At 30.8% G+C, this 23,510-nt stretch overlaps 1 protein-coding gene across 2 annotated transcripts in view; it reads left to right on the top strand.

Moving 5' to 3' along the window:
- The window catches only part of LOC113518103 (transcription factor Ken), a 43,627-nt gene extending 21,846 nt beyond the window's left edge, over positions 1-21,781 (top strand). For both annotated transcript variants that reach the window (XM_031912973.2, XM_026902871.3), the window contains exons 2-5: positions 13,465-13,647; positions 15,037-15,157; positions 15,239-15,712; positions 15,965-21,781. In XM_031912973.2, coding sequence (XP_031768833.1) covers positions 13,472-13,647; positions 15,037-15,157; positions 15,239-15,712; positions 15,965-16,900 — 1,707 coding nt within the window. In that variant the 5' untranslated portion in view covers positions 13,465-13,471 and the 3' untranslated portion in view covers positions 16,901-21,781. The remainder of the gene's footprint in view (positions 1-13,464; positions 13,648-15,036; positions 15,158-15,238; positions 15,713-15,964) is intronic.
- The last annotated feature ends 1,729 nt before the right edge of the window (positions 21,782-23,510 follow it).

Raw genomic sequence — 23,510 nt, 5'->3', positions numbered from 1 at the left:
TAAAATTTTGATGAATGTAAACAATAATACTATGTAAAAGACAAGATTATTGTTATATTAATTACGTACGTTACGTATGTATGGCGTGAATTTACAGGGTACAGAGGAATAACACCTGAGTCCTCAGGAATGGCAACGCATGGGGGGTATCATGGGCGAAACATTATACTCTGTTATGTCCATGATACTGCTCATGTCTATAGGCGACGGTTACCACTTTCCATCAGGTGGGCCGTCAGCTTGTTTGCCATTCTAAGTTGTATAAAAAAAATTAGATTTTAAAGTTATTATTGTGAATATACGGATTTTTATTTCAATAAAATATATTGAAAATACACATTATTAATACTATTAAAATAGCGCGAAAAATATAAAATATAATTAATTTAATTACAACATTATTAAACAAATAAATCAATAAAACCAAATTACAATCTAGTAAAAAATAGAAAATGGTATTAAATATCCTATAACGTTAAAGAATAATTAAAAATATACTAATAAATCTATTAAATTAAATAAAAATATCGTTAAAGATATAAAATATTTTTAATTAGGTTACAACATTATTAATCAAATGAATCTATCGGTACGAATTAAATATCTCTGTTTATTTATTTATATATAATTTATTTTATTCTATTCGATAAACAAAAATCTACTTTATTTCAAAATACAAAAATTCGGCTTTCAATAACATTATATTTGATTATAAATATATTTTTTCATACATTAAAGAAAACAGTCTATAGAAATGGCGTCTTTAATGAAACTTGCTAATTCTCACAGAAGCGTCACAATATTTTCCAATGTGTTTTATTTGCACATTTAGGTACGTGATGTTTTTCAAGCATTCGTTTTCCGTAAACCTTGAACCAACTCTAAAGTATAGCCAAAAACATTTAAGCCAAACCCATTTTAGGCAAAATAACTTTAATTTGAAAACAAGTCAGAATCTTTAAAAAAGTTAGTATATTAGTCCAGAAAATCTCCAAATACGGTAACAATATTCAAGATATTGCACCCAAAAAGCAACTTCAATCGCATTAAAATCACAATATGGAAGTAAAACCTGTCGAATTCAAAAATAATTATCGAATTTAGTATAGAATTAGTGAAAATATCGCAAAGCATACAAAAAATACAGATAAATCAACAACCTCCATTTTGAAATCGGTTAAAAAGTAAATAGCACTAGTCAAGTGACCCGAAAATCTACACCAGCGACGTTCAAACCGCAAGATGCTTAAATCAAAATCACCGAAAAATCACGTAACAGTAAAAGCGAGGAAATCAAAACTAAAGTTACGTAGACATTACGTAAAGCCTTTCGCGCACTTTCACTGTCAGCAAAATTTAGCGTTCACAGTTACGCAACTACCTACACGAAATGGTAGTCGGCTAAATTTCATCATTTCGAACGAGAAGATCACTTCGCTTGTTGTACCTATATGGAAGTAAGCTCTGTGACGAAATATGATTGTGACGTGATTTTCTCCTCTGTCGTTTTTGTTGCTTTATTAATGTAGATTACTATTGCATGGTGATGCTCTCGAAAATTTAAATAATAATAAATATATATATATATATATATATATTTTTAAGAATTTGTGACTTTATTATTAAGTACATCATTGCACCTTTACCATTAATTGGTACAAATTATTGTTTATCACAGAATATAATTATTAATTGATTCATAAATTTTGATGTATTATTATTTATTATATAATTTATGTTTTTAATATTCAAAATTATCTCAAAATATTTAAACTCTTTATTAATTAAATGTATCATTTTTTTTTTATTTTTTTATTACATTACATTTTTACATAACACATACATATAAGTACAACAAGTACTCGTATACTGAATTGATTAATAGTAAACAAATGTTATATTACTCACAATATACCTATGCAGATTATAGTAATAAACATTATTACTGTAGTAATCGAGATAGGTATATAACAGGTCTGTTTTAATTGCAACTCCAGTACAGGAACTGCACAATTCAATACGAGAGACAAGTGCAGTAATTCTTCTAATCCAGCAGATTAAAAATGTTAAGAATAGAAAAATAATATTAAGAATTTGCTTTATTTCATGTTCTATATTTGAAAAAAAAAATTATTGGAGAATAACTTGTATTTAGTCTTATTTTATAGAACAATTTTATATTGGATTAACAAATATTATGTATATAATATAAAAATAACTTTTTCTTATAGTAGGTATTTACTAACTATATATTATATACCTACGTCTAATGCAATGTAATTTACATATTTATTTTTATTCAAAAAATTAAAAACACCTATATAAATAAAATTGTCATTCGTTAGATATCGTAGCATTTGGTTTTTACCTAATACTGGAGTCTATATGTGGTAACTTTCTAAAAACTGCTTGAGTGACCTTGAAATAAAACGCTATTACAAAACCGCGGGCCACTCGCCGGCGCTGCCTCCCCCCTCTATGCAACGTGCCGCGGATCTACGCACGCTCCACCAATACAAACGCGCGCGCATCGTGCCTCTGTGTGCGTCAGTCACTACCACATACATTGTTCCAACAAACACAAACACGTGCGTTTGCGTGTGTAAGTTAACTAGTTGAATGTGTAGAAAGGAGTGGTGAAAAATCTAGTTCGACCTGCAAGCCTTTCAACTCAATTGACGTTTTATACAGTTCTTTCCCCGCGTGAGATCATCCAATAGAATCCAACACAGGAATTAACTGTGGTCAATTCTATTGAACCACTGAATGACACACAAATACATTATACAATTTGGTTTACATCAACGTCAACGAACAAGGGAAACCCAAAGAAAATTAGAATTACCATACTTTCACGTTGTTCCCGCCAATTATTGTTATTATTCTGTCGAGATTTACCTTCAGCTATAACAAAACATGTTAAAATTCTGTCAGTTTTGAAATCAGCTTCCAAATATGTGAAATCCTTGAACGTGGGTATGTAGGTCATGACCAGGTTCTAATATGTCTCGTAGTTGTTTATTACTATTAGCATAGAGTTCTGTGCGCGCGCGCCGATACGTTGCGCAACACTGTTGACTTTCATCCTGAAGGTCAAGTGCCATCCTATTTCAAAACGGACCTTGGTCGAGTCTAGTTTGCCTCGGACTGGTCGCTGAGAACAGCCAAGTAAACGGAAGAGAATGATTTCATTAGATATACATAAATTAAAAAAAAATGTGTTTAATTGAATTTTTCATTTAAACATAATGGCCAAATTTTAGAAACCGACATTTTTTTTGTTCTATATATTCATTTGGAAAACAAAAAGTGCGCCAACTTATTAATAAAAGCACACGAAGCACACGTTTGGTGCAAAGTACCAACAGATCTCAAGGTCAACTAATTTTGCGGCGTGAGAACCGCCTTTATAGACGACTTAATTCATCGTAATTTGCTATAATAACACTAAGAGATATTCAAATGACTGTCGACAATCAAATCCGACCTTTTCTTATACACGTTCTTTATAAATATTCATCTAACTGCCACAGTGATCGCAAAATGTCGAACACGAACTCAATTTGTTTCCGAACCTAAACTGTTGCGAAAATGTAGAAATATGCTGGAGGCGTTTCATTAGATTTGGTATCTTTTGCCATGAAAATGCCATAAGAAGAAATCTTCACCTGACTTAATAAACTCACACAGTTCACAATGCTCACTCTTGGGTACCACGAATTCACGACAAATATTCTTAACGTTCTTTTGCCTATTTCTGATAAAACTAAAAATATGCAACACTTTTCTAATAACCTGATTTTACAATCTTACTTCAAGTCAAAAATTAATAAATAGGTTAGTATCATAATTGCTAGATCTGTAAAATCTAATCACAACCACAACAAAGAGTATGTGATAAGCATAAGTATTATTGAAGTAATAGGCATTATTTTAATTTGCGTGTAATACCTTAAACAAAGATAAAAAGACAAATTCAGAACTATCAAATCTGCAATAAGTATATATCACAAATAGACAGTGTCACAGCAATGCAATATTTGAATAGACAGTGAAACGGCAATACTGTATATAGTATTACGATTCACCGATGACTTTAGATGTACCTATAAGTGGTGTATTTACGGAGTTCTTTGCAGTAACAGTTAACAAATATCTGGCACAAGGGATCGATCGTCAATCAAACGCAAGGTGAGAGTGGGTAGCTATTTTAGCATCATCGAAGGTAAAACCCATTTGCGCTTTCGGCCCAAGACTCTCTCGTGCAAGGGTACAATGTCATTTATAAATAAGTACATCTGTCAGTTGCCAACGAAACGAAAAGTTTTTGCATAATCTAAACATGCACACTAATAATGTAAATTATTAGAATGGAGAAGACAAAATCATTACGCTTGTTTACCAACTAACCTAAACTGGCCCCATCAATTAACAAATTGATTTTACTTTTAATAATAACATTATTGTAAAATAATAGAAATACCGTTAAACTCTTAATAAAATCACACTTATCATTAAATTATCATAATGGCAATGATCTCATTTGACTCAGCGACATTGATTAAAATAACTAATTTCGATAGTTCCTTGTTTTAATAACGTAAAAGAAAATAATCATCGATAAGCTTATCGATCCAGACGTAAAATTCCTACGATGTTGTATTAACTGATCAGTTTACATTTGTAACTGGTAGCGACAGAATGTTTGTGAGCAAAATAATCCGGAAATCTTTTGAAGGAAATTTAATTTGTGTTATTAAAAATGTCAACGTAACCGATGGGTCACAGATGGCTAAATTGGCCGTGGCTCTTATGAATGAGCTGGCGTTTGTTGTGGAGTTGATGTTACATAATGGTTGGTTGCTCAGTACGTGGTGCGGTGCGCGGTACCGACATATAGCACTGTCGATTCTGGCCTAAACATTTCGTCCGAAGGCCGTTTAGCACAAAGCGTGTGCGGCATATCGCTCGCCACGCGCGCCCCGCGGTTTCCTGTTTGACAACTATCGACTACACTTACATCACTATCGCTTTCTGTCATACTTTGCGCGGCTGTTAGAAGCTTGTAAAGGGGTCTGGCCTGTTGCTAAGTACCTTTGTAAATGCGTTTGTCATTGAAGATATGTACTGCCGGCATTATTATTACGACTTCCCAATCTCATAACTGAGAAGTCTTCCTTATTATCAAATTATTCAAATTGCTTGTTTTTGTTATGTCATTATAAAATCATCCAGCGTTAATTTTTAGTATTAACATTTCGTAATTGATAAGCATGAAGCATTGTTGTTTCTGACGAAATTCTAGCAGGTACAGATGAGCTATAAAATATTAACAGACAGTTTAATTTGATCAATCATTTTGTAAATAGAGCAGAAAACCGGTCACCGGCATGTAAATGCGACTCATGAGATTTTCTGCAATTGTGACCAACCGGGCCGATAGCGACGTGCCTCTGTCAATCAAAACCCATCGGAGCATGCCCAGATCTAGCCTAGATAATTTGACAAAATAATTGTTTGTTGCATTGATGGAAAATTGATCTATTAATCTGTTTAATAATGAAGTAGACGGTTAACTGCATAAATTTATCAAAATAATTACACAATATTGTCTCCTGTTAAGGCATTCATTGTAATATCAAAATTTATCATTGCAGATTATATAACTGTATATATACATATATATATATATATATATATATATATATATATATATATATATATATATATATATATATATATATATATATATACAATAATACACTTGAATAATCATTGAGGCAACATAACTAAATTTATATTTAAATAATAGTGTGATGTGTAAACAAGAAACAGAAAATAAATAAAGAGATACACGTGCCTCTGCAGAATAAATAATGTCTACAAAAGTTTAATATATTACAAAGAATAAAAATGATCCTTGGGACTTGTGTAAAAGTAAATACATACATACATAGCAAGTACAAGTCGAATAATCACTTACCATATTTTGAAATGACAAGCAACTATAGAAAAACTCACCGTGAAATCAGAATATTTTTAAGAAAGACACAGATGATAATTTATGTGCAGTGTAATGGAAAAATATTATTAATAACGATAAATATATCATTATATTCTTATTTATTCAATTAATATGATATAATTTAAGACTTTATTCTGAAATCTTGAACAAATTAGTACGAAACTAAAATGAAGATACCTATTATTTTTATATTAGTCCATTAAAAAAGAATTATCGAAGCCATTTTAGAATTAGCGAAGCTATTGTGAAAAATATCACTAAAAATTTAATCAACTTGAAAAATTTCACTTTTTTAATTTCATTAAATATAAGTAACACTCGTCATGAGTTCTTACGATGAAACGAAATGAAATGGAATGTTGATATATTTAAGTACTTCAAAAATTTATGTTATTATATTCATACAGATATATTTATAAAATTAATCACATACATAGGATCGGAAGTATGAAGACAGTTATTGTTGCTGCTTGTTTCACAATCGGTGAGTCGATCAACATCATTATTACATTATGCTGTGTATAAATTAATTTGACATAGACATTTTCGTAACTTTCAATTATTTTGAAATAAATGGGGAAAGTTAGAACTTTTTTCCCAATCCTACGCTCCAGTAGTCCAGCAGAGGTAGTGTCTTGTACAATTTCTAGGCTTGCAACACCGACATCGCGAAATATTTCGTAAACACGATTTATAAACCTTTTAGACATTTAGCCTTTATAGTTTCCAACGATATGCCCAATTAGTTGACACCTAAGTAACATTTGGTTACAACTGCAATATAAACAACTGTACAAATATTGTAAGCTTTCAAGCAAATATTTTCCTCTAAAAAGGCAGAATTAGCTGTAACTCTACTGTTTCATGCATAATTTGTTACGAATATTAAAAACATAAAACGTAAACATTTCTTATAATGCAAAAAAAATCAGATTTACTGTTATTTAAATATTTATTTTTTATTTACCTTATTTATTCTCCTCTTATGTAATAACTGTTTCTGTGAATTAACATAATTGCTACACAAATTTCATGACATTTAACGTGTAAATAAATTAGTGGTCTAACATTACGATTTCTCGATAATGCTTTTCCGTGTGATAATTTACAATTAAATTCACACGAAGTTGCACCTAAAATTTAATTACTACTTTTTATGTCTTTGAGTCACCAAGCTCGAATATTACTAATACAAATGTCTTTATTTTAACATTTTGTAAACTAGACGCTATTATCACTTGTATTTTCCATAATAATTTCCAAGACACTACAGTCGATGTTGTTACATGACCAAATATAGATCTCGATAATTAAATTGTCCACTTCGCTTTTTTTATATTCACTACCATTCACTTATATTCCTCCTATTACAGAGCCATGGTTGTCATAAAAGCCATTAACGACCACAATCCTGAATCGGAATGGATCTAGTAAACTAAAGTAATGTAGTCTACCTACCATTCTAGGCCGGTACGTGCTTAATTAGTGTGGGCAGAATTATGTAAGTTAGTCGGGCGTATTTCTTTTATGATCCAACCTTGAAGTGTACACTTGATTCTTGGACTGATTGAAATATTTTTATTATATATGTGTATATGGTTCTTCATACATAAACAACGAGAATCAGCTTCCTTATTATTTCCAGTTTTTAAGCGACTTAAGAAAGCAAGAGGTTCTCAATTGAACTGTATTTTTTGTTGGATGTATATAACGCGGTATCTTCGTTCGATTTTAATAAATCTTGTTACAGTCACTTGAGTTAACTCCCAAATTATAATTAGTTGTTTGTTTGTGGACCAATTTTTTATTATGGCATTCTTAATAGAAATTTTATAGAATATGTTTTATGATTTCAATAATTTATTTAATAATTTCCACAGCATCAATTTATATTAAGCTACTTTCTAAAATATTATACAACACAAATAAATATTTATATCAAAGATTACGTTTGTGTAATCAGTTCATCATATTTGGTGTATCCAAAACAATAACTTTTTATTGACTAATGAAATCTAATACATAAGATAGGCTTAATGCTATTGGCGTTGTTTATCAGCTAATCTTTAGGAAGTACAAAGGTATCCGTAAATATATACTCTATTAATCATTATCATATAAAAAAAAATTCTGTTACCTATTTACGTACGACAATGTAGGTAATATTAATGAAATCTATACAAAAACTAATAACATAAACAGAATACATACCTACATATTCTGTTATATAAATTATATAATAAGTACAAATACATAGAAGATGATGAAATGTTACAGTTCAATGACAAACAAGTTTGAAGATCAACATACATACTTTTCTTGAAATCGCATTTGATAGAAGCACGCGGATATATATTTTGTGTTAAGACCGTTAGATTCAGAAGCAAATTTGTAATGATAGAAAAAGACTAGAAAATACTTTTAAGGGTAATAGTATGAGCGTGGTAGTTTTAGTGAGGTTTATGATCTTAGTTAACTTGATAGTAAACGATTAGGATTACAATATTTTTGGTATTGGTTGGTAGTGTCTGAGATATAGTTGCTTATCAGTTATTCCAAAGAAAAATGACTACCGCAATCTGGAATTGGAAGCCATGTACATAATTTTGTATGGTGACAGTATAAAGAACGACCGAAACTAAACGAATAAAGAAAGAACGAAACGACAGTAAAGCAAATAAAATTATTCATTTTCATCAATTTACTTAAATATTTAATAATTATAAATCTGAAAGCAACTCGGTCAGTTTGATTTTAATGCCTGAATAGGTAAATCAATTTTCTTTAAATTTCAATAGTACCTTGATTGAACCCTGAAGAATACAGGCTATTTTTTTAAATCAATATTGCGTAGAAACAATGAAAATTATAGAGAAAGAACATCAAAGAAAAGTTAGTATTGACGTAAAATATGTATTAAGGAAAATGATAGAAATCATAAGTATAAGTATCATTAATTTTCAATTTATTAGTTCTACACAATGATTGTGATAAATAAGATGTGAGTAAGCCTCACGAGATGAACATTCAATTCGTTCACATTATCAAGTACTCACGTTGTTTTTGTTAAAATGTTGTTTTTTACTTTCGTTCAACCTTAATAATTACTTTTTCAAAGCAATTGCCCAACCGAATTGCCTTCGTTGGATACCAAATCAGTAAGTAAAAGGTAAAGAGAATGTGTTTACTCTACATTTCCGGAATTTTGTTTACCACAAAAAAGTGATAATGAAAGTAAATTTATATATAAAATGAAGGTCAGCATTCTTGTTTCATTGAATGATTATTAAAAAAACATATTTTCCATAGTTTTATTACTTATAGTTCTGTTAGTTTAATTGTGTTAGTCTACTGCACTGCTAGATTATTTATCGATCTTGAAGCGCCATCTATGTGTTTCTCTTTGAAAAGACATTTATTGCTATCTAGTAATCTGTTTAGTTAAACAAGATTAGAGAAAGTTCAGCATTAAGCTTCAAGATGGCGTTAAGAATATTGTTATTCATTGATTAAATTCAACTCTGTATTATAATAATAAATATATTAAAATAGTAAATTTTTGTATGGTTTTATATATCTCGTATATTCTTTTATTTTACTTATAATAAACGTTTTATTATTCTATTAGGTCTTTTTTACATTTCCATCTTATAGAAGCAACTAATTTGTATATCTTTATTCATCTGACTCTTTTCTTTATTACGCAATGAGAAAGTTGAAGAATGATACTTTTTTTTAATAACATTAAGTATTACATATCAGATTGTTTCTAATAGTTACATTTAACAATAAGAATATATTTTACAAAACATATATTAAATGTTATCTTTTTATTATCATTATTATTTTATTTCAGTGCACAATAAATACAGAGGTTTTATTATTGTTATTACATTTTACAAAAACCATAAATACTAAATCGGATTACCAAAAATAAGAGAACAAAAAATATGAAAACATTGAATCAGTAAATTTTTTATGCGAAGACAACCCTGCAGAAGTAGTTTGATGCAAAACATGTGAAGTGCAGCGTTTCGAATGGCTTCACACGGACAATGGCGGGTGAGCCTGCCGCGCACCGCTGCGCCTGCGCCGCCCAGAAAATACACCCGCCTACTCAATAGCAGGCTCTTCTGTTATTGCACATTAATGGAAATAATCACTGTCCTTATTATTTACTGAATATCACCATATTCTGCGGCTTTGCTCATAGAAATTTAAATAAAAAGTATTCTTTTCATTTCGCAGTTTTAGTATAATTTAAAAAGAAAAAATAAATTTGCACCACACTGTTAATATATTTTAAATATAAATTTATTTATTTGTTGCCTCTCAGTATCTTAATTACTCAAAACAATCTCTTGTAATTTGGTTTAGTTAAAGAAGGACATAGATTACTTATTAACCCGGCCAATCAATATATCCCGGTCATACGGAAGAAGACGCAATTAAAAACTAGTACATTTGATAAATATGAAAATAACAGCATTGATTGAGTAACGAACATCGAAATATCTTATCTTTAAAACTTTCACATTTAATTACATAGTGGAATGAATATCAATAGTAATTTGAACTTTTGATTCAATAATTATATTATTATCACCTCGTTACAACTTACATAACAAATCAACTCTAATAATATATATTGTAATAGTCTCATCGCAACGTAAATGGTCATCTAAAATATTATCTTCGATAAATTCGGCAACTAACGAACTTTTTGTGTTCTCTATATATGGCTTGCGATCATTTAGCATACGACCTTCAATTAGACGAGATCGGCCCACATTCATCGCCCAAGGAAAATTCAACATCACGTTCCCCCATAGATAATCTCATTGCTTTTTTTGTAATAGCCAGTAGGTACAACAATATTTATTATTCGATATGACTTCACGTTTCCCGCGCTCAAGGAAATAAGTCTTTGTTCTGACTCCATATGTTTTTCATTGAGATTGGTAGGTACGTTTAACTTCATAAAAACTGACTATGTAAATGTTAATGTGATAGAAACAACGCTATTAAGAGATCACTTCCTTGACCTGATAAAAACAACATACATAAAAAAAATATTTCTTACGAACGTATGTCTAAGAAGAAGAATTCTAATGCAATAGAAAAAAAAACTCGAAACTAAATGCTGTACTAAGATAACTGGCCAGTGTGATAGTAATAAAATGTTGTTATAAACGAGTAGTATGTGAAAAAAGAGCTCAATATAGTATCAAATTTTATATGGCACCAAAACTAAAGTAAATCCTAATAATTATATTTAAAAATATAAAAATCGGTTTAGAGTTGATGAATATATGTATAACTAGCTATATCCCATGTCTTCGCACCCGTTAAACATTATTAAAAAGTATTCTACGTTTTATTTTATGTACTCATAATTTATCCGTGTACCAAATTTCGTTCAGTAGTTTTTGCGTGAAAAAGTACGTAACAAACATTCATCATACGTCACAAATTTTAGCATTTATAATAGTGGTAGAATGTATGTAACATACACTCTGATAATGTGAGCAAAGATGAACTTATCTCTATAGGAGATCTGTACCAATCAACTGAGCACATCGGTATAGGAAGTAATTAATGGGCAACATTAATACAAGTACTCATATAATTCTATATATTTAAGTCTACTATTCTAGTGTATTATTTCTCTGGTGTCATATTTAAAATTAGAACAAACAAAGAAACTAAAATCATTACAAAATCGTGACACGATTCCGAAAGATCATCTGTTTTGCGCGAATATTCCACGACTATACAGAATTCACGACTGTTAAATCTCGCATTGCACTTTTATGTTGCGATCGCCGCAATTATATATGACTTTTTGGTGTAACAGTGCAACAATAGAACAGTTGCTGACAACAATGGACGTTATTCTGACGATTGTGACCCCTACCGTTGCTAAATACCGACACAATGAGAGAAGCGCCCGTTGATCGTCTTTTAAACGATCTTGCACTCCTATCGCAACTCTAATAACACGTTGCGATGGATTATCGGGCCAAGGTCCTATTGCAACAGGCTTTCTAGCACCTGCGAATAGGACTTCTGTAACTGTTTTCGGCTGTCCAAGTACGCGTTGACTTAACATTCATTTAAATTCTTCTCACCTTTTAACCTTTTTAATTTTGTTGCGAAATGTTAAAACTCGGATTGTTAAGATGGTACCATTGTTTTTGATGTTTCAATTTATCCGAGTAATTTTGTAGTGGTGATATTGAAACGTTTCGTAACAGATGACTAGGTACAACCTTGTCTTCTTTTATACCAGCGGTTTTCAGTCTGGCATCGAATTGAACTAGTGAACCGAAAACATTACGCCGGGCCTCAAGTTTAGCATGATTTCACTTATTTGCAGCGCGAATTATCGCACGCGGCTCATCACGAAAACACATCAGTTATACAATTTAACATCTTCATTGATAATAACACTGGACAAAGAAAACACGTTGATCAGAATATCTGATAATTGCTTTTGTTAATTGGCGTGTTATTATCGCAATATATATTATTATCAAACTCAGTACTTACTTCCTTATTAGGTATATCAGTATTGAAGGCAATCATTTTGATTATGTAATTTATTTTATTACTGTTATTAAATATTACCAGCCAGAAATCATATTTAGATATTTAGTTTTCTATGTTTGATATATTTATACAAAGTTTCTAGTAAAAATTAAATTTTATATTAAATAATATATATATATTTTTTGCATTTGTAGCAATCTAATGAATTATGGAAGTCACAAATGTCCCAATTAACATTTTCTACACACACACGGATACAGCGATGTGATGACCTTATCTGTAATTATATTAAGACTATCAATTTTTACTAACGACAATTTAACGGAAAAAAAAATATATAAATTGAGCATATCCTGTACAGTACGAAAATATTTAATTATATTCAAGTATTAAAATTAAAATTCTTTTAAATTATTTCTGAATAAATAGTCCGATTTCATTCGAAATTCAATTATTTTAATTGAAAATACTTGTAGACCAATCAAAATCAAATTAAGACCTATAAAATCATATATAAATACAGCATTAAAAATTAAATGCAGATTTTTTTTTATTAAATCATACGCAATTAATTCTTTCTGATTTTATTAATGTCTTATCATTCGATTATTAATTGAAATGCTATAAAAAGACATATTTACTAATATAAATAAAGCATGTTTTTTTAGGAGCCCTACTAAATAGAAAATTTCAAAAATAATATTACCATTTATACTCCTAAACATATTTATTTTAAAAGAAAATAAATAACAAAAGGCCGACTAATCAAATCTTGGACTTTTGTATTTTTTTTCTCTCTTCATTTATTTATTTATTTTTCTTATAGATTATATGCCGTTTTTGGTAATATTATCAGTAGTACTAACATTACATTATCTTCATTCCAGTGCTGGAATGATGGGCGAGGGCCTGCTGACTCTAACGTACGGCAAGCACCACGCCTGCATCCTGAACGAGGTGGGGGCTGCGTGGCGTGGAGCCAGGTACTCAGACCTAGTGCTGGTTTGCGACGACGCTGTACCACTAGCTGCTCACCGCATCGTTATGGCTGCTGCTAGCCCACTCATCAGGTAAATATAAAATACCAATCAATGAGGGCAGTAAAAAGCTCACATTACCAGAATCATAATAGGATTTGTTTAACTTACCTACTGAGGGGGGAAAGGGATAGTTAGTAATGAGATCTAATAGATCCATTACTAGTAATATACCCTACTAGGTCGACACGGTTCCCCCTGGAAACAATCGTAGTTAAATTTTGATGAATTCATCACGATGAGCAATTAATCTGCTACATGTTCACCTCACTCACTGGTGTCCCGCCAGCGTATACCGATAGCGCAAACGGGGTTACTATTCCATTTTCACTCATTAAAAAAACCTACTCACTGAGATTAATATGCTTCTCTTGCTAAGGTCATAATATTAATAGAGCAGTGCATTTACATCAGCGGGTTATACTTGTACAAAGCTAAACCTATTATGATTCATGCAATAAGGGCTTTTTAACCGTCATACGGTACCACATCAAAGGTTTTCGTGTACAACGAAAGTGATCTAAACACTTTGACAACAGAGGACAATAGCCTCACATGACTAAGAGTAGTACTACTACATAGCAACTGAGACGCAAACAAAAAAAGAATACAATCAAACTAAGAATTTCGTCGACTTTTTTTTTCGTTTAAATAATATCAATTTTCGAATATCGAAGAATCTATCAGATATTCAATTAAATTTAAAAACATAACTTACGGCAAGTATCCTGTAAGTAATAACGATTCAATAGTCATTAGTGTTAAATTAAGGATATAATAGTTTTATTTGATCTAAGACAATGCAATTTAGTTGAAGGTTTACTAGTTACCTAATCGTAATTCTAATTCGCTGTAAACACGTACAGCGATTAATCTGTGTATCTACCGATATTATTTTGTTTTTGCTTGTATAACATATCGATTTATTGATTGTTTATTAGTATTTGCTAACTTTTGTATTATTTGAATGCCTGAACAAAAAAGGCATAGGACAACCCAGCTATATTTATAGTATAGAAAAGCTTTTAGAAAAAAGAAATTACCTATTATTTACTTAAGAAATTATCTATTATTTATTAATCATGCGTTGGTGGAAGGACAGCAGAAAGAAATAAATATCATTGGATACTTATCCCGTGTTAGTTTTATTATCTTCACAAAATGATGTATCAATAAATAAATACATATATCAGAAAACATATCCAAATTCGAAAAATATAAAATCTAAATAAGGTATATAATTATAAAAGAAAGTCCATCGCCAACGCTACATCAATTTTGATAGTATTTTTTAATCCATAGGATTTATTTATTTTAATATTTATTCACAATTGATTAGTTTTTTAGGAACACATTTTGTGATGTCATTAATTATTATATAATTTTATGAAATATAAATAACCTTGATAATTTTGGTTTCAGAAAAATTCTTGATGACACTCCATCTGTTGAGAACCCTGTCACTATTCACATGTCAGGTATCAACAGCACTCTCATGAGGCATCTTCTCGTCTTTCTGTACAGTGGTCAAGCATATATCGAGGTAATTCTTTATTGAATTTGAAATTTTATTATATGTTTTTTTTTTAATAAGTTTTAATGTTCAATTCCACTTTAATTCCAGTCTGGTGAAATTGATGATATGCAAGAGCTTTTTGAGCTCCTGGAAATAAAATCAGATGTATGGAAATCAACAAAAGAACGACAACAAGCAGAGGAAAGAAATAGATCTTGTGAACGGTTAAAAGCAAAAAGTCTCAAAACAGATATCAATAGTAATGAAAGCAGTAAACACGATGCCCCTTCAGGGTCATCACATTCAGAAAGCGATAGAGTCACACCGGGTGCGGGATACAGTAAAGAAAAAGATCGGGAATCAGAAGCTATGAGCATAAAAAAAGAAAACATGTCCACAAGCAGTAATGATGAAAGAGAAGATGATGATCAAGACGGGGAGAACAAAGAATGTGGAAGATTGACAGCACGGCGGAGAAGTTCGTCAAATCCTGTCAATTTATCGGTAACAAGAAACTCAGAAAATACTGGTAGTGAACATGACGACTCGCAGGACGTCGATGTGGAGACAGTTGCAGCAAAGGTAATTTTTTATAAATTCTAGCAAGTTAAATATATACTTTTCACTTACACTTTGTATTTATACTTTTCAATTTCACAACAACCACATAAAAATGAAAACTAAATAAACGGCGGTTACATGCCTAATCGCACAATTAGATTTTGGTCATAGAATAAACACAAATTATGTATGTATAGATGCCTATCTATTGCATTGTATTCTGTATTATATGTAATTTTAAATACATAATACAACCATATTTTATAATTCCAGAATATTGAAAGGAGGAGATCAACATCATCCAGCCAAGACGATCAACCTCGCGAAAACGTATACAGAAGACAACTGCTCAGTGATCGACTAGGTCGCACAATAGAAAGACCTAAGAGGAAATCACATTACCTAGAACCGCCTGAGTTGGATCTTCGGACCGCTGTCAAATTAGAAGATTATGCACACCTAAAGCCACCTGATCAAGATTTGATGTCACTTGTTCAAACGTCACCGGAAAATTACGTTGTTACACCTCACCGGAAAAGAAGACCTGGATTTCATAATTCACCTTCTCAAAATCCCCCGTTTGTATCATATCCCCCGAGTTACTTAGAAGAAATAGCACATTTACGATACCAGCAAGGACCAGCAGGAGCCGCAGCAGTAGCAGCAACCGCAAGACTTGGAGCCCTACATCCGCTTAGTACATCAGCGCCACCATACTTACCTGAAAGAAGCGCAACTCCACCTACAGCAACACATGAAGACGCTCTCAAGTATCGGCCTCCCAGTGCGGGTTCATGGGGGCCTTGGCTGTGCCAACCACAAATGGGTGGAGACGAACCTCCATCAACAGAACATGATCAAGGATCCAGCAAGCAAGCGCCAGTACGTGAATATCGTTGTGAATACTGTGGCAAACAATTTGGTATGTCGTGGAATCTCAAAACGCATCTTCGAGTTCACACGGGTGAGAAACCTTTTGCCTGTCGACTCTGCGTTGCTATGTTTAAACAGAAAGCGCACTTGTTAAAACATTTATGCTCGGTTCATCGTAATGTAATATCTTCAAGCGAAAATGATGGACGTACTAATACGCCCGGTCGATTCAATTGTTGTTTCTGTCAACTTACTTTTGAAGCATTACCGGAACTCATCAGACATTTATCAGGACCACACAACAGTTTACTGCTGAGCAAAAATCTACACGAATGACGCTCGCCCACATGACGCTACTCAACGCGTAATTATGGACTATGAAATTTCTTCTCTCGATTCGAGAGCTCAATTGTGATATGTGTTTAAGATGGATACTAGGTTAAGATTTAGTTTTAAGATGTAATATCGCAGAGCGATACTCATAGTGAGTGAGGCATTCGCAGAATTCTACTGCGGGTGTAGTGTTGATGACTAATTTAAAATCACATGTTTGCCGAATGGGTCCAAATTATTATAATTTGTTTAAAAATTATAATCCGGGACCAATACCTTCCAAGATAGTATTTATTTGAAAGCTGTATTTCATTAGGGTAAATAATATTTAAAAGCCACCGACACATTAATTCCTTAAGTATAGAAAATAGACACGATTGTCAATGAAAAGTTGCGAAAGTAGTAGAGCCTAAAGAATGTCACTTAAACTACCTCCTAATTTAAATCAGTAACTTGATGAAACTTCAGTGGCGTCGATATGGGTTGTAGCATTGACTGTAAGACTTTCTCCAATTAAAGTATTCAGTCAATAATTCTAGTCAGGTGCGGAACAAAGAGTTATATCAAATATACGTAATATGCGTTTCTCATTTTGATGAATCAATATTTAAACAGTAAGGTTGGACAATTCACTTTAATAATTATTTCAATCCATTGGACCTTTTTTTATAATATGTACTCTTATCAATTTTTTTTTTAATTAACATGCATTGCTTTTTGTAAATTTGAAAAAAAAGAGGAAATAAGCTTGACAGCAATGATAACTCTTATATTACGTGAATTCCATCTTATCTGTTTCATTTTCTTAATAAGTATTTAAGTACACTTTGACGAATAAATTCAGCCATAGCTTTGTTCCATTTTATTAAATCGGATTTGGCATTTCGCAGCTTTTTAACGACATTATACAATCTCAATATTAGGTTTTATCATTTATGTAACTTCTAAAATAGAAAAAAAAAATGTGTTCGTAATATTATATTTTTATAATTATTATGCCTTTATATACTTCATTCGTTCGTACCGATTATTTGCAATGTGGTTGAACACCAAAGATTTGTAAAGCATTGAAAATATTTTGGTGTACAATTAAGAGAAATTAAAGGGACCTGAAATGATAATGATTTGTTAAACTTAACGTATGTAGGTACCAATTTTTATAATCTCATCTCTGTAGTTTATAACTACATATTAACTTTGATATTTCTGTAACCATTTCCATATTTCTACTAAGAACTGTTGTATAAAACTTGAATATCTTTCTATTTTTCGATTAATTTACTATTTTAGTATTAATGTGAAGCTTATCAAATATAATTCAAATGAATGTATTCATAAACTCGCTGTATTTTAGCTGCGCTAATGAACTCAGAAGTGCTTTCGAAATAGTTTTTGTCGAACACATTATTGTGGCCAGTTATATTAAAACTATTGTTATAAAGAAGGCTGGATATTCAATTATCTTTTAAGGTTTCTAATAAAAGTGTCTGATATTAAATTATGTTTGTAAAATTTATTCCAATAATACTGTCTACATTTTTTTTGTAATTGGAACAAGTTTTATATAGTATCCGTAATACTCATTTTGTACAAGAAATATTACTTTTGCAAAATACGTATATTTCATAAAACAGGCATTATTATTAACAAAATGCAATTCCATTATACACTGCCGTCCAAAAGTTTGGGAGCACGTCTATTTTTATCCAAAAGATTGTCGACTGTATGCTGTAAAAATTAACAACGAACAAATTTTATGACATTTTACGACTGATTATACAAAAACCAAAAATATATAAACCCAAATTCAAGTCTTACCAAATTCCTTGATTTTAACTAAACTAACTAACAAGTCTAAACATGTGTTTTATGGCCTTATCCGTCAATTACATTGTTTTAGGCGATAGCGTGGTTTTATAGGAAATATTTGGTGTAAAATTTTTAACCTATTTTGTCAATTTTATTACATTATCAGAGTCGCCTAAAGCGATTTTAGATTTTCACCCAAATATCTAATACTTTTCCTTCAAGTCGATACGATTTCGTTTATTTTTTCACTTCGTTTTATCATGTACTACAAAATGAGCGACGAAAAAAGCACTCTTTATTTGTTTATTCTTTATTGTACACAAATATAATGTTAAGAACAATTAATTTTAAATATAATATACAAAGGCGAACTTATCTCTAATAAGATATTTCTTCCAGCAAATCTTATTTTTATTGTCATTTCCACTCTTATTTCTATTGTTCATTTTACATTGTACAATTTATTGTATTTATATACCTCTATACACTTTACAAATACCATAAATATCCAAAAATATACTCAAATTTCTCTGAGCCCATTTGATTTTTCTCCAATACTTTCAGTTCTACTAAATGCTTCTAATTTTTGAGTACTTCTGGGCGGCGGTAGCTACTTACATCAGGTGAGCCGAATGGTCGTTTGCACTTTGTGTTATAAAAAAAAACTTCGTCAACAGTAAATTATTACCCAAAATAGCGTAAATAAACACCTGACAACCCTGATTACTAAAAAAAAAAGATGTACGCTTTGATAAAGCTAAAATGTAATTTAAATTTCATTATAATAGTTTGTCAATTTTTTATGTTGTTTAAGTTCATCATCATCATCATTTCAGCCATTATCCGTCCACTGCTGAACATAGGCCTCCCTCATAGACTGCCATGAGGGACGGTACTCAGCCACCTACATCCACTGACTCCCTACTATGCATTTGAGGTTGTCACTCCATCTAGTGAGGGGTCGTCCTACACCGAGTTTGCCGGTATAGAGTCGGCACTCATAAACCTTGCTTCCTCATCGGTTGTCGATTCTTCAAGCTATGTGTACCAGTCCATTGCCACTTTAACTTGCTTATCCTTTGGGCTATGTCGGTTAATTTGCTTCTTTTGCGAATATCCTCGTTTCGCCATAGCCCGCTGAGTAATTTGAAGCTATTGCATACGGACAATCGTGTAGGACAATGTTTCGGTTCCATAAATCATCACTAGCGACACGCACTGATCAAAGACCTTCGTCTTTAAACTTTGAGGTATTTTGGATGAAAAGATGTGGCATAGTTTTCTGAACGCTGCCCAGCCGAATTGGATTTGTCAGTTTGTTTAAGTTATTTTTTATTAAATTTTTAATTTTATACCAATACAAATAAGTTTACATGGTTTTGTTTTACTTAATTTTATCGTACTGCTTCCAAACATTTGGACGATAGTATATTTACGATAGATACCTGTAACGATGCAATTCTTGCTTATGCTGCCATATAAAGAGCGATTTATCGCTTCGGTCGATCGAAACGATAATCCTGCTCCCCTGGACAACATACAAACGAATCTATCGATGGAATCGCTTGTGTAAGAACTCGTAAAGAACAAGACAGTTCAGATCACTGTCTCATTCTATCTCATAGACTCGCCAACGATAACAATTATATATTATTAGATTAGTTTATACTTTGTCTAGGAGGGCTGAAATCATTGCAATAATCGCTCTGTATATATGGAGCTTTATTAAGTGTGTGTATACCACAATTAAAACTAAAGTTACCAACAACAAGTTCAAAACATAGTGTAAAAGATAAATTTGTCGAAATGCTTTAATGATTTTCATTCGAACGTTACCTTTCGTTATACCTGATGTTTTATTTTTTTTCTTATTGTTTTGTTTTTATGTCAAATATTGACATAGTTTTCGTAATTGGGGAACAATTTAATCTTAAGAATTGTGATTTTGTGGTATCATAGATTATTTTATGTGATAAATGTCTGTTTTTATTATAATTAGGCACATCGAGGACGCTGTCTTCCATTGCGTTTTCCATATTTTCAACACTATTTTGTTTTTTGATGTAAATAAAGTTAGGATTAAGTGAACTGTGCATGACAAGACATTCGTCCATAATTCGTCTGCTTAAACAAATAAGAGAACATTTAAAATCGAACAAACTTTACTTTTTTGAAGTCCAATCATTCTTCTGTTGAATGTTGTGATATGTTTGAAGAGAAAAATAGCCTACAAATAAAAAATAATCAATGCAAAATAATTGTAGTACATACTGTATTTATAATAGAAACAAACATATAACAAGAATGTTTTCTCGATTTATTACAATAAGCTTAAATTTATTTTATGAGGTACTTAATTGAGAGTATATGTAATCATTAAATATCCTAATATTCTTCTTTAAATACTGATTTTTACTATTAAAAAATAAAATCTAATAGTTACTATGGTAACTTACTAAATATAATATTAATAAATCCGGTCTTAGTTGAGAAGAACTGGAACTTGTGACTCAAGACCATCAGACATGGAAGACCTTTCTACGTGCCCTAGGACTCTCATAAGGGATAAAAGGAGGACATAATTATCAATAATAATAAACAAGTACCTTCTTTTATAAGCTGCATTAAAATAATAAAATAACTGAGTAATATATAAAATGGAATTATAATTTAAACACAGAAAAAAATGCCGTTAACATTTATTTGAATGTGAAAAAGTTTTTTTTTTTTGGAACTATTCGAGTTTTCATTTATTAATTTATTATAATAATTCGAGAAAAAATTCAAAACACAAAACCGATTTGATACAAGTTTTCGAAATATTATTATCTAAAACATGACGTTGTTAAGAATTAATGTAAATAATAAATAGTTTTTAAGGTTAATGATGAAAAAAAAAAGCTTAACTTAATATTGTTGAACTTGAATATTGATTTTTCTCTGTTAATTGTAAATTAAAAGTATTTTATAAGAATTCACATAGTGTAAATTTTTTTGTAGATAGAACATTAACATTCTGTAAAAATGTGTTCTTACTGTAGTAAATTAAATAACGAGAATATTTTAGTTACACAACTCACTGTTATTTATTCGTCTATTCCTCATTTAAATAAATAAAAATCCATATAATCCATACAAAAGTTACGTTAAATCTGTCCCGAATTTAAATTGGACGTAATTTAGAAAAAGTCAACCCACAAACTTATCAAACATAAGGTAATGGTTGGTACTAGAATTATCTGATTCCTACATTAATAGGTACTTCATACAATATTATAGATAGATAAATAGATACTCTTTATTGTTTCCTCTATAATATTACAATAGTAAACCTTTTATAAATACAAACAATTACAAAAAAATATTATCTGCTTTCTCATAATTTTGTAGATCGAGTCTTTCTATTAAATAACGTACAATTGAAAAAATAAATAGTTACTATAGGCCAAGGCATAAGTCGAATCGAATACTTACTCCAAATAAGGAACAACATATCTAGACGTTATATTTCTACAAAGTTTTTGCACGGAGTACAAACGTCATTTCATGGTTAAAAATCAGTACAAAATTTTTATTTTCATGTCATGGACATATATTATATATTACAATTACTATGTTAGTAGATATTTATATTACAATGAAACCCTGGTATTTCTAACTGCGCCCTGCCCCTTCAATCTATTTAAAGCATAATGTAGCCTATGTATTCAACTAGGATATGCTCTATTTGTATTAATGTCATTCAAATTCATTCACTCTGAATTGTATTTTGTAAGTATGCTAACCAACTTCTCCATAACTCCTAACAATTTCTGTAACCAGTGCAGGAATACATCGATTGATAAATTACAAAACTCGTTCTTAATACTACTACTAAAAATTACTTACAAATTTGTAATTATTTATGTCAACTTTACTTACGTTTTAAATTCGGGAATATCTGATTAGAGATGACCGCATGCGTCCAGCGATCTGATCGCGCAGTGCTACCCGCAACACATCCATGAACCGCGCTTATGAATAAGGGCTCCTATAGAGTATATAAATACATACATATAGATATTTATAGATATATATAAAATAAAGCTTTGGAAGTAATTACATGCTAGTATGATATATACAACTGTTTTATCTATTTCTTCTGTAAATGAACAAATTGCATAGAAAAATTATATAACAAAATCTCTGAAATTAAACACATAACTTAGCCGTCTTATTATCAAATGGTCTTATTATAATAATGGTTATGGAACGTTGAGTCCCCATTCCAAATAATCAATATACTTAATCATTCAAGATATATATATATATATATATATATATATATAGAATCAGTATAGACATAATCTGTATTCAAATATATTCTATATAGTATATACCATGGTTTCTAGGGGGCACGTAGCGGCATTGGTTCCGCATTACCCCCCCCCTGAAAACCATCAATATTACCTAAAGTAACTTATCATCTGTCTGTTATTGTTATAGTTGTTGTATTCAATAAGTTTGCCCGCAGTAATCAGGATAAAAGAGTCATTTATATTTATTTAATAATAATCAAGTGAATTAATAATTCCAATACCTACGTCGACATATTGAGTAACGAAATTTCATACTTATATACCAATTGTATCTGTTATGCATATATATTATTAATCTGTTATTTTATTGTTATGAATAGTAATGGAATGGTAACCCTGCTTGCACTATCGATATACGCTGGCAGGGCACCAGTGAGAGATAATAGTGAGAAAAAGGGATCATTAGTGACAGGATCAGCACTATTGCTAAGAATATACCCTATCAG

The sequence above is a fragment of the Galleria mellonella genome, unplaced genomic scaffold (genome assembly GCF_026898425.1).
Source record: "Galleria mellonella isolate WM207_F2 unplaced genomic scaffold, CSIRO_AGI_GalMel_v1 utg171, whole genome shotgun sequence".
NCBI classification, from domain to species: domain Eukaryota; kingdom Metazoa; phylum Arthropoda; class Insecta; order Lepidoptera; family Pyralidae; genus Galleria; species Galleria mellonella.
The sequence above is the reverse complement of the archived record's forward strand: the minus strand, read 5'-3'. Positions and strand labels throughout refer to the sequence as shown.